This window comes from Carlito syrichta, unplaced genomic scaffold, assembly GCF_000164805.1.
Source record: "Carlito syrichta isolate Samal-C Ts95f unplaced genomic scaffold, Tarsius_syrichta-2.0.1 Scaffold156020, whole genome shotgun sequence".
NCBI classification, from domain to species: Eukaryota; Metazoa; Chordata; class Mammalia; order Primates; family Tarsiidae; genus Carlito; species Carlito syrichta.
The window spans coordinates 165146-176588 of NW_007100116.1; the positions used below are offsets into that span (position 1 = coordinate 165146).

General features: G+C 53.0%; 1 protein-coding gene across 1 annotated transcript in view; it reads left to right on the forward strand.

Annotated features, from left to right (window-relative positions):
* The first annotated feature begins 225 nt into the window (after window positions 1-225).
* Window positions 226-11443, forward strand: part of MLLT1 (MLLT1, super elongation complex subunit) — a 64233-nt gene continuing 53015 nt past the window's right edge. The window contains exons 1-3 of the mRNA XM_021709074.1: window positions 226-327; window positions 1248-1333; window positions 2130-2392. Of these exons, the coding sequence (XP_021564749.1) occupies window positions 226-327; window positions 1248-1333; window positions 2130-2392 (451 nt within the window). The remainder of the gene's footprint in view (window positions 328-1247; window positions 1334-2129; window positions 2393-11443) is intronic.

Sequence of the window (11443 nt, forward strand, 5' to 3'; positions counted from 1 at the left end):
CAAAACCTGCATACTTCCACCTCACTTCTTCCACCTGGCTCTCTGCGTCCTCGAGCCCTGGCCTCTGTGGCCGGATCTTTTGCACACCGGAGCCAGCCTGTCTTTGTCTGCCACTCGGCCCTTCCCTCTCAGAACTCTCTGACCTGGAAGGCACTCTGGCCTAATTAATCCAGTGTTGTTGGCCTCACGGCCCGCAGTTCCAAGGTGGTCAGGAGGACGAGCAAGATGTGGTCTCTGCTCTCGGAGTCCACAGGACCGCAGGAACAGCATGGGGACAGGGCGGAGGGGCTGCTGTGGATTGCCCGAAGTTCTGTGGAAGATCCCGGGGTGGGAGGGCCCTGCAGGGCCATCAGATAAGGCCCTGGAGAGGACAGTGGGGACCTGGGGGATGAGTTGAGTTGTGAGGTGAGCGTGCGGCACCCCGGGCTGCAGGATGAGAGGAAGTGGAGGCAGATGAGAGGGCGTGTGCAGGCGTGTTTCAGGCTGTGGGGCTGAGCAGGGATGTAGGGTGTGCACGTTTCCTGTGTGTCCTCTGTTCTGGGCTCCGGGACATACCACCAGCTCAGGGGCAGTGTCTGTGTCTGCGCGTGTGCACACAGGGGTGTGGGGACTCAAAACATGACACTTGGGTGTGGGCTGTAAGATGTGTTCTGACTCTGAAAGGGTTAAAATGTGAAGCAAGAGGAGTGTCTCGGATTTGAGGAGGAGATGCACGTGCATGCAGGGATGGGGGGACTTGGACATCCTCCCGAGGGAGATGCAGCCACGAGAGATGGGGACGAGGGAGGGAGACATCTAACAGGCCTGCTTTTGAGGCGTGACGCCGGAGTGCCAAGGGAGGGAGGCCAGGCAGTGCTGGGGGCGGCGCTCAGCCAGGGGCAGGGGTCTGAGCTGCCTCCGGATTCAGAAGAGACAGATACGGAGGCATGGGACACACGTGGTCAGTTGTGGGGCCCTGGGCTGACAGGCACCGGTGGGAGCTGGCTGGCCTGGGGCAAGGCTGGGGGAGGTTGCTCTGGTGGTTGGGACTTACCCCCCTTATCTCAGCACTTAGAAGTGTGCTTGGCCTTGGCTTCATTTCATAACACACTCTATTTGATACCGGGCATGAGGGCTGTGCATCTGAGAAGTCTGGGGAGGTTTTTATGTACCAGGCTGCAGGTTTCCCCATGGGTTCCCAGTCAGCTGGCTGTTTTGGCCAGCCTGGGTATTGAGGGTGCTTTCAAGGCTTGTGGCTTTGTGCTCAGTGGAGTGGAACTAGCCCGAGCCACCTTATGTTTCAGGCAGAGTGGCAGACACGTGCCGGCGGGGAGCATGCCTGCCAAGGCTGCAGGTGCACCTGGGACCTGTCACCAGGTGGCTGCAGGCTTGCCTCCCATTCTCCTTGGGAACCGCCTGTTCCGCCTGACATCAAGGATCTAGGAGCCTTCAGGAGGCGTCTGTAGAATGCATGCATGTGTTGAATGCATGGGAATGGGGGTGCTGGAGTTGAGGAGGCAGGACAGCCCAGTGGGCAGTGAGCCTACCCTTGGGTCACGCAAATCAGGCTTGACTGTGGCCTCTGTACCTTGTGAGCCAGGTGACCTTGCCAGTGCTGCTGAGTGGTCCCACTCTCAGAGCCTTGGCTTCCCCATCTGTGCAATGAGACAGTTGCATGGTTGCGTTTAGTGAGATCTTGATGGAGATCCCTGCTCCCACACTGGTCACCCCCAGGAGTGACATTAGAGCAGAGCAGGCCAGCAGCAAACAGTGAGATGACTCCTGATGGTGGACGTGTTCAGAAGGACACTGATGAGGGAGGTACTATCGGATCTGGTGCTCAGGGAGGGCTGCCTTGTGGAGACGGCAATGCTGCCAGGAGCTCAGTGCTGAGAGGTGCCGGCGTGGGAGGTTCAAGGGCAGAGTGTCATAGGCAAGTGCTGTGGCCCAGAGGCAGGCATGTGCCGGGCTCTTGTGGGGACCAGGAGAGAGGCCATGTGGGTGGAACAGCGGGTGAGAAGGAGATGAGGCGGGATGCAGGGCCTACCCTATGTGGGCCTGCTGCGGGGAGTGGGCACGGTGTGCACTTGTGTCTAGCATGGCGTGGGTGTGCTGGGATCCCCTGGAAGCCACCTGTGTGCTCTGTACAGGTTTGAGGGTGCATCACGGTGCTGGGGGTCTATATTGCCATGGCCTCGTGCTGACCCTGTCCCCGCCTCTCTCTCCTTCCAGTGCACCGTCCAGGTGAAGTTAGAGCTTGGGCACCGTGCCCAGCTGCGCAAGAAGCCCACCACAGAGGGGTTCACCCACGACTGGATGGTGTTTGTCCGTGGCCCCGAGCAGTGTGAGATTCAGCACTTCGTGGAGAAGGTGGTCTTCTGGCTGCACGACAGCTTCCCCAAGCCCAGACGTGGTGAGTGGTCCCCACAGCCTGGGCCATCTGACTTCACGCTTCCCTGACCAGCAGGCCCCCCCTGCCTGGAGGGTCTGGCCCTGTCCCTTTGTGTGAAGGTGATGGAGCCACTTCTCCAGCTGCGGAGTTGGTTGTAGGAAAATTGACAGGAGGGGGTTGGAGGATGGCCTTACCCAGCCAGTGCATAACCCAGAAGTTGCCTGCGAGATCCTGTTTGATGAGGGGTGTCAATTTTAGAATTCTAATATTTGGGGTGGGAAGAGCAGAAGGCGCTCACGTCACCACCGTCTTGTCCCTTGCATGTCTCCCTCCCTGCTTCAGACCTCGGGCGGCTGTTGGTGAAGCACAGGTGCCTCGGTGGTGTCCTCCCCAGTCTCGTCTGTGGCCTGGTGGCCCCGGCCTTCCTGGGGGATGCGGTCTGGTGGAGCAGAGAGGCGGGAGCTCACCAGTCATCCTCAGAGCCAGTTTCCTGGGGAAGGCCAGGGTGGGGAGTAGGAGTCTGAGGGTGGTCTTGTAAGCTCTGTAGGGGCTGGGCCAGGTCTAGCTTGGTGACCACTGAGTCCCTAGTGTGAAGCCCAGGGCTTGGCACCTCTTGAACGGACGTGTTGATAAAAGAGTGAGGGGCTTTTCTGTAGGGAAGCACTTCAGGCAAGAAGAGTGACTGCCAGGCTGGTGACCCCTCTGCCCAGCAGTTGAGGGGCGCAGAGGGTCCCAGGGGTTCTGGGAGCCAAGCCGCACGTCGGCTGAAGCAGGAGCTTCCTGGACCTGGGACTCCTGGCCTGTGCCTGCCTGCAGAAGGCTTCCAGCTTAGTGGCGGGCGTGACAGTGACTTGTGGTCCTGGAAGGATGTGCACTGCGATGCCTAGTGATGCGGAAGCCATCTCTGCCTCTCCTGGTTTCCTCCATCAGCCTCCGGCCAGTCCTTTTCCTTCTCATTCCTCCTCCCAAGTCCTCTCCTTCTCCCTCATCCATCCTTCCTTCTGTTCCATGCCTCCTTCGGAGCCTCCTGGAGCCCCTCCTGATCATGAGGAACCTGCCCTCTATTGAGCATCTCCTGCTGAGCTCTTTTCATGTGCAGGGTGGCCACAGTCCCCTTTTAGATGGGGACACAGGCTTGGAGGGGCAGGCCAGCTGCCTGTGCTTTATTTTTTTTTATTTAATTTTTGAGTTGGAGTCTCACTCTGTCACCCAGACTGGAGTGCAGTGGCCGCTCCCGGCCACCGCAGCCTCGACCTGCTGGGCTCCGGCGATCCTTCCGCCTCAGCCTTCCAAGTAGCTGGAACTACAGGTGTGCGCTACCATGCCCGGCTAATTTTTGATTTATTGTAGAGACGAGGTCTTGCCAAGTTGCCCAGGTGGGTCTTGAATCCGCGGACTCAGGCAATCCACTCGCCTTGGCCTCCCAAAGTGCTGGGATTACAGGCTGAGTTACCGAGCCTGGCCTGCCTCTGCTTTAAAGTGGGGCTTGGCAAGCTGGCCTGTGGGCGGTGCAGTGGCCGCTGCTTGTTTTTGCAGGTGCAGGGCCATGTCGGTCTGCATAGGTGTCACCTGCGGTTGGTTTTGCACTAGTGGCAGAGCAGAAACGTGGCTGCCTCCTTCTGGGCCGGACCCCTTTCGCTTTCTCTAGCAGCATCCAGAGTTCATCTCCCACACCCATTTGCTCCCCCTTCTCTCTGTCCCCCAAGCACAGGGGTGGCCCGGGACACTGATTGCCACCCACTTTGGGGTTTTTTTGTTTTTGTGTTTTTTAGAGACGCGCTCTGTCACTCAGGCTGGAGTGCGGTGGTGTGATCATAGCTCACTGCAGCCTCAAGCTCTTGTGCTCAAGTGATCCTCCTGCCTCAGCCTTCCTGTCCCAGCCTTCCCAGTTGCTGGGACTACAGGCATGTACCCCTCGCTGGCTTCAGTTGTCAGTTTGCTGGGAAATCTTTTAACGGATGGCTGAATCCTGTTTGCTACAAAGTCTGTCTGTGTACTCAGGCAGCAGCAGCAGCATCATATGTGTCAAAGAGTAAATACCCACTTCCCTGTTGGTTACATTGAATAAAACCCTGTAGGACTTGGAGAGCAGCTAACTTCCTGGAGGACTCCAGCCTGGAAGTGATACTTGATGTACTTAAAAAGTCTCTCTTACATCAGATACATGTACATTATCACAAGTCAAACAGCACAGAAACACGTAAGGTACAAAGTTGCCACTCCTCTCTCCTCCCCCGTCCTGCTGCCCAGGGGCATTCTTTCTTCACTTCAGCTCATTTGCTTATTTCTTGACTTTTCAAATGTAAACAGTGTTTATTGATTTACCAGCTGCCCTTTTTTCCTACCGTCTTCTCTAAGATTTTTATAGTCTACTGACTCAATTTGGCATTGGTTGTCGTTGTGACTTTGAATGATGATGATGTGAGCCTGTTTACTTTTGGGCTCCTTCACAGGAGAGTCCCATGTCACCTTTTTAGGGAGTCCTCTGGCTGCCAGGTTTAAATTGTGGTTTCTTTGTCCAATACACCTACACAGCCACATGCTTCTTAGCCTTTTTTCTGGTTTATTTTTTCTCCTCAGCACCATCTTAGCATATTATGTATATTCGTTACTAATCTTGTCCATCTCCCTCCCCAGGTAAAAGATTTGTGTCTGTTTTGTTTGCTGCTACATCCTTGGTGCCTGAAAGTATACAGTAGGTGCTTACTAAGAGCTTATTGAATGAATGAATGGATTCTTCCACTCTGTCAGCTTTTGTCAGTGTCTTCCCACTCTCTGCTGAGGACAGTAAGGACATGAGTACCCCTTTCTTTCCCTGACCCTGCTACATCCCTCCTTTTGAGAGCTACATTTGATATTAATCTTGTTGAACCAAACACAAGACCTTCACTCCCCGATTGTAAATGAACTCTAGCGGGTGGAAACTAGCAAACGGCGTTGACTTCATTGACTCTCGCTGCCCCTGTCAGGCTGGTTGGGATGCCCGGGACATCATTTGGCCTCTGTGCGTCTCGTGTCCTGACGACTGGGCCACTCTGAGGAGAGGGCTCAGTGTCCATATGAGATGGGCCCTTTATGATCTCTTTTGGTTGAAATTTGGCCCTGCTTGTGTATTTCATGTCTGGCCTGGGAGTACTCTTTTGCGTCTCCTCTTTGCATTGTGTCTTCACCATCTGTACATTTCCCATCCATTTTTTCGATCATTTCATCTATTCTGTGGAGGTTTTTTTGTGTGTTTCTTTTTTTGGGACAGGGTCTCACTGTGCTGCCCAGGCTGGAGTGCAGTTGCTACTCATAGGCATGATCATAGCTCCCTGAAGCCTTGAACTCCTAGACTCAAGGGAGCCTCCTGCCTCAGCCTTCCTGCAGCTGGGACTACAAGCACCACGACCACACCGGACTCACTTTTAAAATTTCTTCGTAGAGAGGGGTTCTTCTTATATTGTCCAGGCTGGTCCTGAGCTCCTGGCCTCAAGTGATCCTCCTGCCTCCACACCTGGCCTCTCTTTCTGTACAACTCTTAACTATTCTGGTTCTCTGTCTTCCTTCTCCAGTCACTCTTCCTAAGTCACCTCATTACCCATCACCTAGGGCCTTTTCTCTGCTGTTCTCCTGGGGGAATTCATTTATTGCCCTGTGTTTTGGGTTATTTTCTAATTTTGCTACAACAGTTTCTCAAGCAATATCCCAAGAGATTAATTACTCAAGAAGTTTACTAAGAAGATGTGTGAGCAGTCGACACTGAGCCTTGGAATATTTGAAAATGCCATGAGGCCAGATGCCGTGGCTCACACCTGTAATCTCAACACTTTGGGAGACTGAGGCGGGTGCGTTACTTGAGCCCAGGAGTTCGAGACCAGCCTGGGCAACAAAGTGAGACTTTGTCTCTTAAAAAAAACTTATCCATGCATGGTGGCATGCACCTGTATGTCATCCCAGCTTCTCCAGAGGATGAGGCAGGAGGATCACTTGAGCCCAGGAGTTCGAGGCTGCAGTGAGTCATGATCATGCCACTGCACTGCAGCCTGGGTGACGGAGTGAGACCCTGTCTCGGAGAAAAAAAAAAAAAGGAAAAGGAAAATGCCATTATTCTCTTCTTGCAATTGAATAATCATTTGGTTGGGTCTGATTTTCTGATTTAAGAATTACAGGTTGAGTAGCCCCAATCTGAAAAAATCAGAAATCTGAAATACTCCAAAATCTTAAACTTTTGGGTGCCAACATGATGCCCACTGGAACATTTTGGATTTTTATATTAAGGGTGCTGACCCAGAAGAATGCAAATATTCCAAAGTCTGAGAAAATTCCAAATCTGAGACTCTTCTGGTGCCAGGCATTTTGGATGAGGGACCCTTAGCCTGTGCTGCTACTGAGGGCTGTGAGAGTGTTGCTTCATTGTCTTCTAAAAGGTCTGATACCGTTGGGTCTGCTTTCCATCTCACATGACCTGTGCTTTTTCTCTCGAAGCATCTAGGATGACTTTAGGACATTGCTCTACGCCATGGGATTCTGTGGTTTCTGTCGTTCGTCATGTCATCGTGTCTGTGATGTTTGGCTCCTTCATTTCAGGCCTGAGAGTTTCCTTTCTTTTGTTGGCAGTTTCCTTCCATCTGTTTATTTTCTGGGATGCTTATTACTTTTCTATGCCGAAGTCTTTTTATCTGTGACATGAAGATAATTGTATCTGTCACGTAAGATAAAGACTGAAGGAGCAACGATGAGCCCTGTGCTGGATACACAGTCAGTGTCTGGGAATGGCAGCTGCCATAGCATATGTGTAATCTGCGGAATCAGTTTTCAGATCTCACCTTTTTTTAAAAAAAATACTGGCTGGGTGTGGTGGCTCATGCCTGTAATCCCAGCACTCTGGGAGGCCTAGGCAGGAGGATCGCTTGAGCCCAGGAGTTTAAGACCAGCCTAGGGAACATAGCAAGACTTCATCTCTACTGCCCGCCAAAAAAAGTCGTGGTGGCTTAAGCCTGTAGTCCCAGCTACTTGGGAGGCTGAGGTGGAAGGATCGCTTGAGCCCAGGAGGTCAAGGCTATGGTGAGCTTTGATAGTGTATCATTTTACCCTGCTCTCTAGATTTTCTTTATTATCTAGTCTGTCTATTAAATTTAAAGAATTCTAGGAGTCTATTTGTAATGTCTGAGAGCACTTTTTTATTCTCGAATGTTCCCTTTTAGAAATCTTGTGTTTTTATTTGTTGGATATATCTCCTTGAGTCTGAGGACATGGACGTTAGTTTGGTTTTTTTCCTTTTTTCTCAAGTTCTTTTTTTTTTTTTGGTATAAACTTAAGGGGTCCAACTGCAGTTTTGTCACATGGATGTACAAGGGGGAACCCCCCCAAAAAACCCCAGAATTTACCTACAAAAAATTGTGTATTTATTCTTACGTGTTTAGACTTCAGTCACCTTCAAAGTACTCTCTGTTTACTGTAATACACTTATGGAGATGCTTTTTCCACTGCTCAAGAACGTTTTTGAACTTGTCCAACTTTTAATGCTTCATCTGACTTTTTGCACCTCTTCCACATTGGCAAAACGTTTCCCTTTGAGGACTTTTTTCATAGGGAAACAAAACATGGACGATCAGGTGAATAGGGAGGGTGGGGCACGAGGGTCAGGCCATTTTTGGTGAGAAAGCGCTGAACAGTCAGCGTGGTGTGTGCAGGTGTCTTGTTATGGTGGAAGAACCAGTCACCTGTTTGCCATAGTTTGGGACATTTCTTTTGCAATGCAACAACACTAGGTGCTACACTGATGCTGAGGGGTTCCTGGAACATTTGCCTAGCAGAGGAAGCCTGTACCTCAAGGGGCCTGCTCTCCAGAAGACAGTTCCGGTTGTTTCGGGTCCCTCTTGCACTGCAGAGTGGTGAAGTCTAGACTGCCTTTGTCGCCGTCACCTGAGTGGTGTCTGTGATTCCCATTCTGGGATTTCTCATCCTCCTCCCCCACATCCCACCCTTCTGAGTCTCCAGTGCCCATCATTCTACTTTGTATCCTCGTGTTCACGTTGGTTGACCCCTGCTTATAAGTGAGAACATTCAAGTTCTCTTGTGGTCTCCAGCTGATGTCCACTTGCTCCAGGTGGGAGTGCTGGGGGGGATCTGTGATAGGTGTTCTCTGGCTCACAGGCCTCCAAGTTCCCTAAGCAAGGGGAGCTTTGCTCAGGAAAGGGGTCCAGTTGTAGCTGTCAGCTTCAGCTCTCCCCGGACAGTTAGCTTGGCTCCCAGGACATGGAACCATCTGAGGCTGCCTGTGCCCAGGTAGGGTCGGCAGGAGCGAAGCCTTCCCCAGGACTGTTGTTTCAAACACAGCTGTTTGGCTGACTCCTTTTTTTTTTAATAACTGCTTGACTGAGATATAATTCACACTTCACAAAATCCACCCTTTTAATGTGAACAGTTAGTGTTCTTGGAATATTCACATAGTTGTGCAGTGCAGCCTTCACATTCATTCCTTCCCTGTCGAATTCCAGAACACCCTGCCACCCAGAGAGAAGCTTGGGCCCGCCACCAGCTTCCCTCCATCCCCTTCCTTCTCAGAATTCATCCTCACTGCTACCCTCTGGGCCTGTCCAGGCCGCACTCAGGCCTTCAGATCCTCGCCCTGTGTGTCTCTGACCCGCAGCGCCTCTGCCACTGACACTGGGCGACAGCTTCCTTGTCCTGTCTGTTGCTCAGTGTGGCTTCATCTGCTTTTTGCCTTCCAGAAACACTGACTGTGCGAGTCTCCTCCTTGTCCTCTCCGCTCCACATAGGATAGTGATCCCATGGGCCCTCAGGTGGGACAGAGACCAGCTCATCTGCCTGGTCTTCCCTGTTGGCCCGGAAGCCTGCACCCTTTATTTGGCAGCCTGTGGTTTCTCTCGGCCCTTTCTGGAGGCTCTGTCCCATTTGGCGCTGCATCCCCTGGGCCTGCATCCCCATGGGACATGACACTCCCTTTTGGGAGCATTTGGGCAAGTATCTGTCAGACACGCTGGACATTCTCCAGCCTCAGAGTACCTGTCACATGAGAGGCCTTTGGAGAGAGACTCAGAAACACAGGACGGGGTCCCTTCCTTGAGGGGATGGGGACTGCGGATAGGACATGGCAGTAGATTTGGATAGATAACTACCCTCAGCAGAAGCAAGTGACCTAGAGGTCAGAGGCTGAGGGAGGCTGGGTCTGTCCCTCCTAGGAGGTAGCCCTAACATGGGCCTCTGTGACTGGGTGAGATTCAGACTAGGAGTAGATCTCAGACCCACCTTCTCTCTCCGCTGAGATAGGATCGAGGGACTCACGGAGGCTGCAGCCATGGCCTGGCCTCCCTGTTCAGGAGTGTTCCTGGCCCTGGACCACTTGATGGAGCCATGGCATGGAGCCGTCCAGTGTGTCTGACTGATGCTCGCCTGAATGCTCCCCAAGGGGAGTGTTATGTCCCAGTCCAGGCCCTGGGGATGTGGGGCCAAATGGGACAGGGCTTGGGGTCTAAGGCGGGGAATCAAGTAAGGTGGACCTTGTGAGTGCGGTGTCTTGCGGGCCTGTGGGAGGGAGCTGTGACTGGTGGGAGGCTCCAAGCAGGGTCCTGGAGAAGACGATCTGTGCTCTCAGGTGTGGTGTGGCTGGATTGCCAGCCCGGGGCTGGGCTGCCGAGAGCTGAGGCGGAAGGTGAGGAAGTGCCTTGCTGGTTGTGAGGGCAGAGGGGGCTGTCTGGCACAGTCCAATTCAGAAGACACCCAAGAGGGAGCCTGAGGCAAGATGTGAGGGGTGTGGCCTGAACCACAGGAGAGGAGGAGCCCAGGCGACCCCAGTCTTGGGCGAGCGGTGGGTGCTGGGTCCTGAGCTGGTGTAGGAGGTCCCCACTCTGCATCCCTGGCAGGATGTCAGGGGAGCAGGAGGGAGTGGGGCTGGAGCCACGAGTGGGGCCCGGGCCACCCGGAGAGGTCCCCACAGGCTACAGAGTCTCCCTGTGGACCTGGAGTTGCCCTGCAGGCAGGACTGTGCCTTACTCCCAGTGTGGCTGTCAATCTGAGGGGGGTGACTTCCTCAGGAGTAAGCGCCAAGGAGCCAGAGGTGTCCTTCTGGCCTCTGTCATCACCCAGCCCCCGATTGTCAGATAGGGGTGAGGTGAATGAATGAATGAGTGGATGTGGTTCCTGCTGCATTTGGCAGCAGTAATGATTCACGTGCACACCCCAGTGTTGGGTGATGGAGTTCATAGTACCCAACAGGAGCAGCCGGTCTCCTGTTGGCCTCCCGGTAGGCTGTGTCCCCCATGTCCCCCATGTCCCAGCAGAGAACTCAGCCCGGTTGAGCAGGCCTCGAACACCAGCTGGGTGTCCCTCCGGAAGCTTCTCATGGGGTGGGTCAGGCGGGCAGCTGGTGGCAGGGTGCTTGCGCTTGGCTTTGAGGAAGGTGGGGCTTCTGAGGGTGATTTTGCGGAGGGAGCCTTGGGTTGACACCGGGAGCCCAGAACGGCTCATTCCCTGGCACCTGTCCCTGCACCCCTGAAGCTCGCAGATTGGGTGTCCAGCCAGCCCTGCCTAAAGGTCCCTTGTCACACCAACCTTGAGATACACGAGGTAGATACTGGAGAGTCTTTTGTTAAAGAAAAACCTTATAGTTTCCATTTTTAAAAAATCATGGTTTACTAAGTTTCATTAGCTGTCTTCTAGCAATTTCTGGCCCACTGAAGAGTTACCTTTCTAGTATAGATATGTGTGTAAAGGTTTTTCACAACTGGCATTATGCTAAGTGAAATAAGCCAGACCCAGAAGACAGATGCTACATGGATCTTACTCACATGTGGAATTTACAGTAGTCAAACTCAGAGAAGCAGAGGGTAGGAGGGTGGTTGCCAGGGGCAGGGACAGTCAGAGGTCAAAGTTGAAGTGACACAGGATAAGTCCTGGGTCTACCGTGCAGCATAGTGCCTGCAGCTGCTAAGCCTGTAGTGTAAACTTACAATTTCTGAGAGCCTAGAGCTTATGTTCCGTGTTCTCAGAAAACAAAAGCAATAATAAGGGGTGAGAGAAACTTTGGGAGGTGATGGACATATTCATGGCCTTGTGGTGGTGATGGTT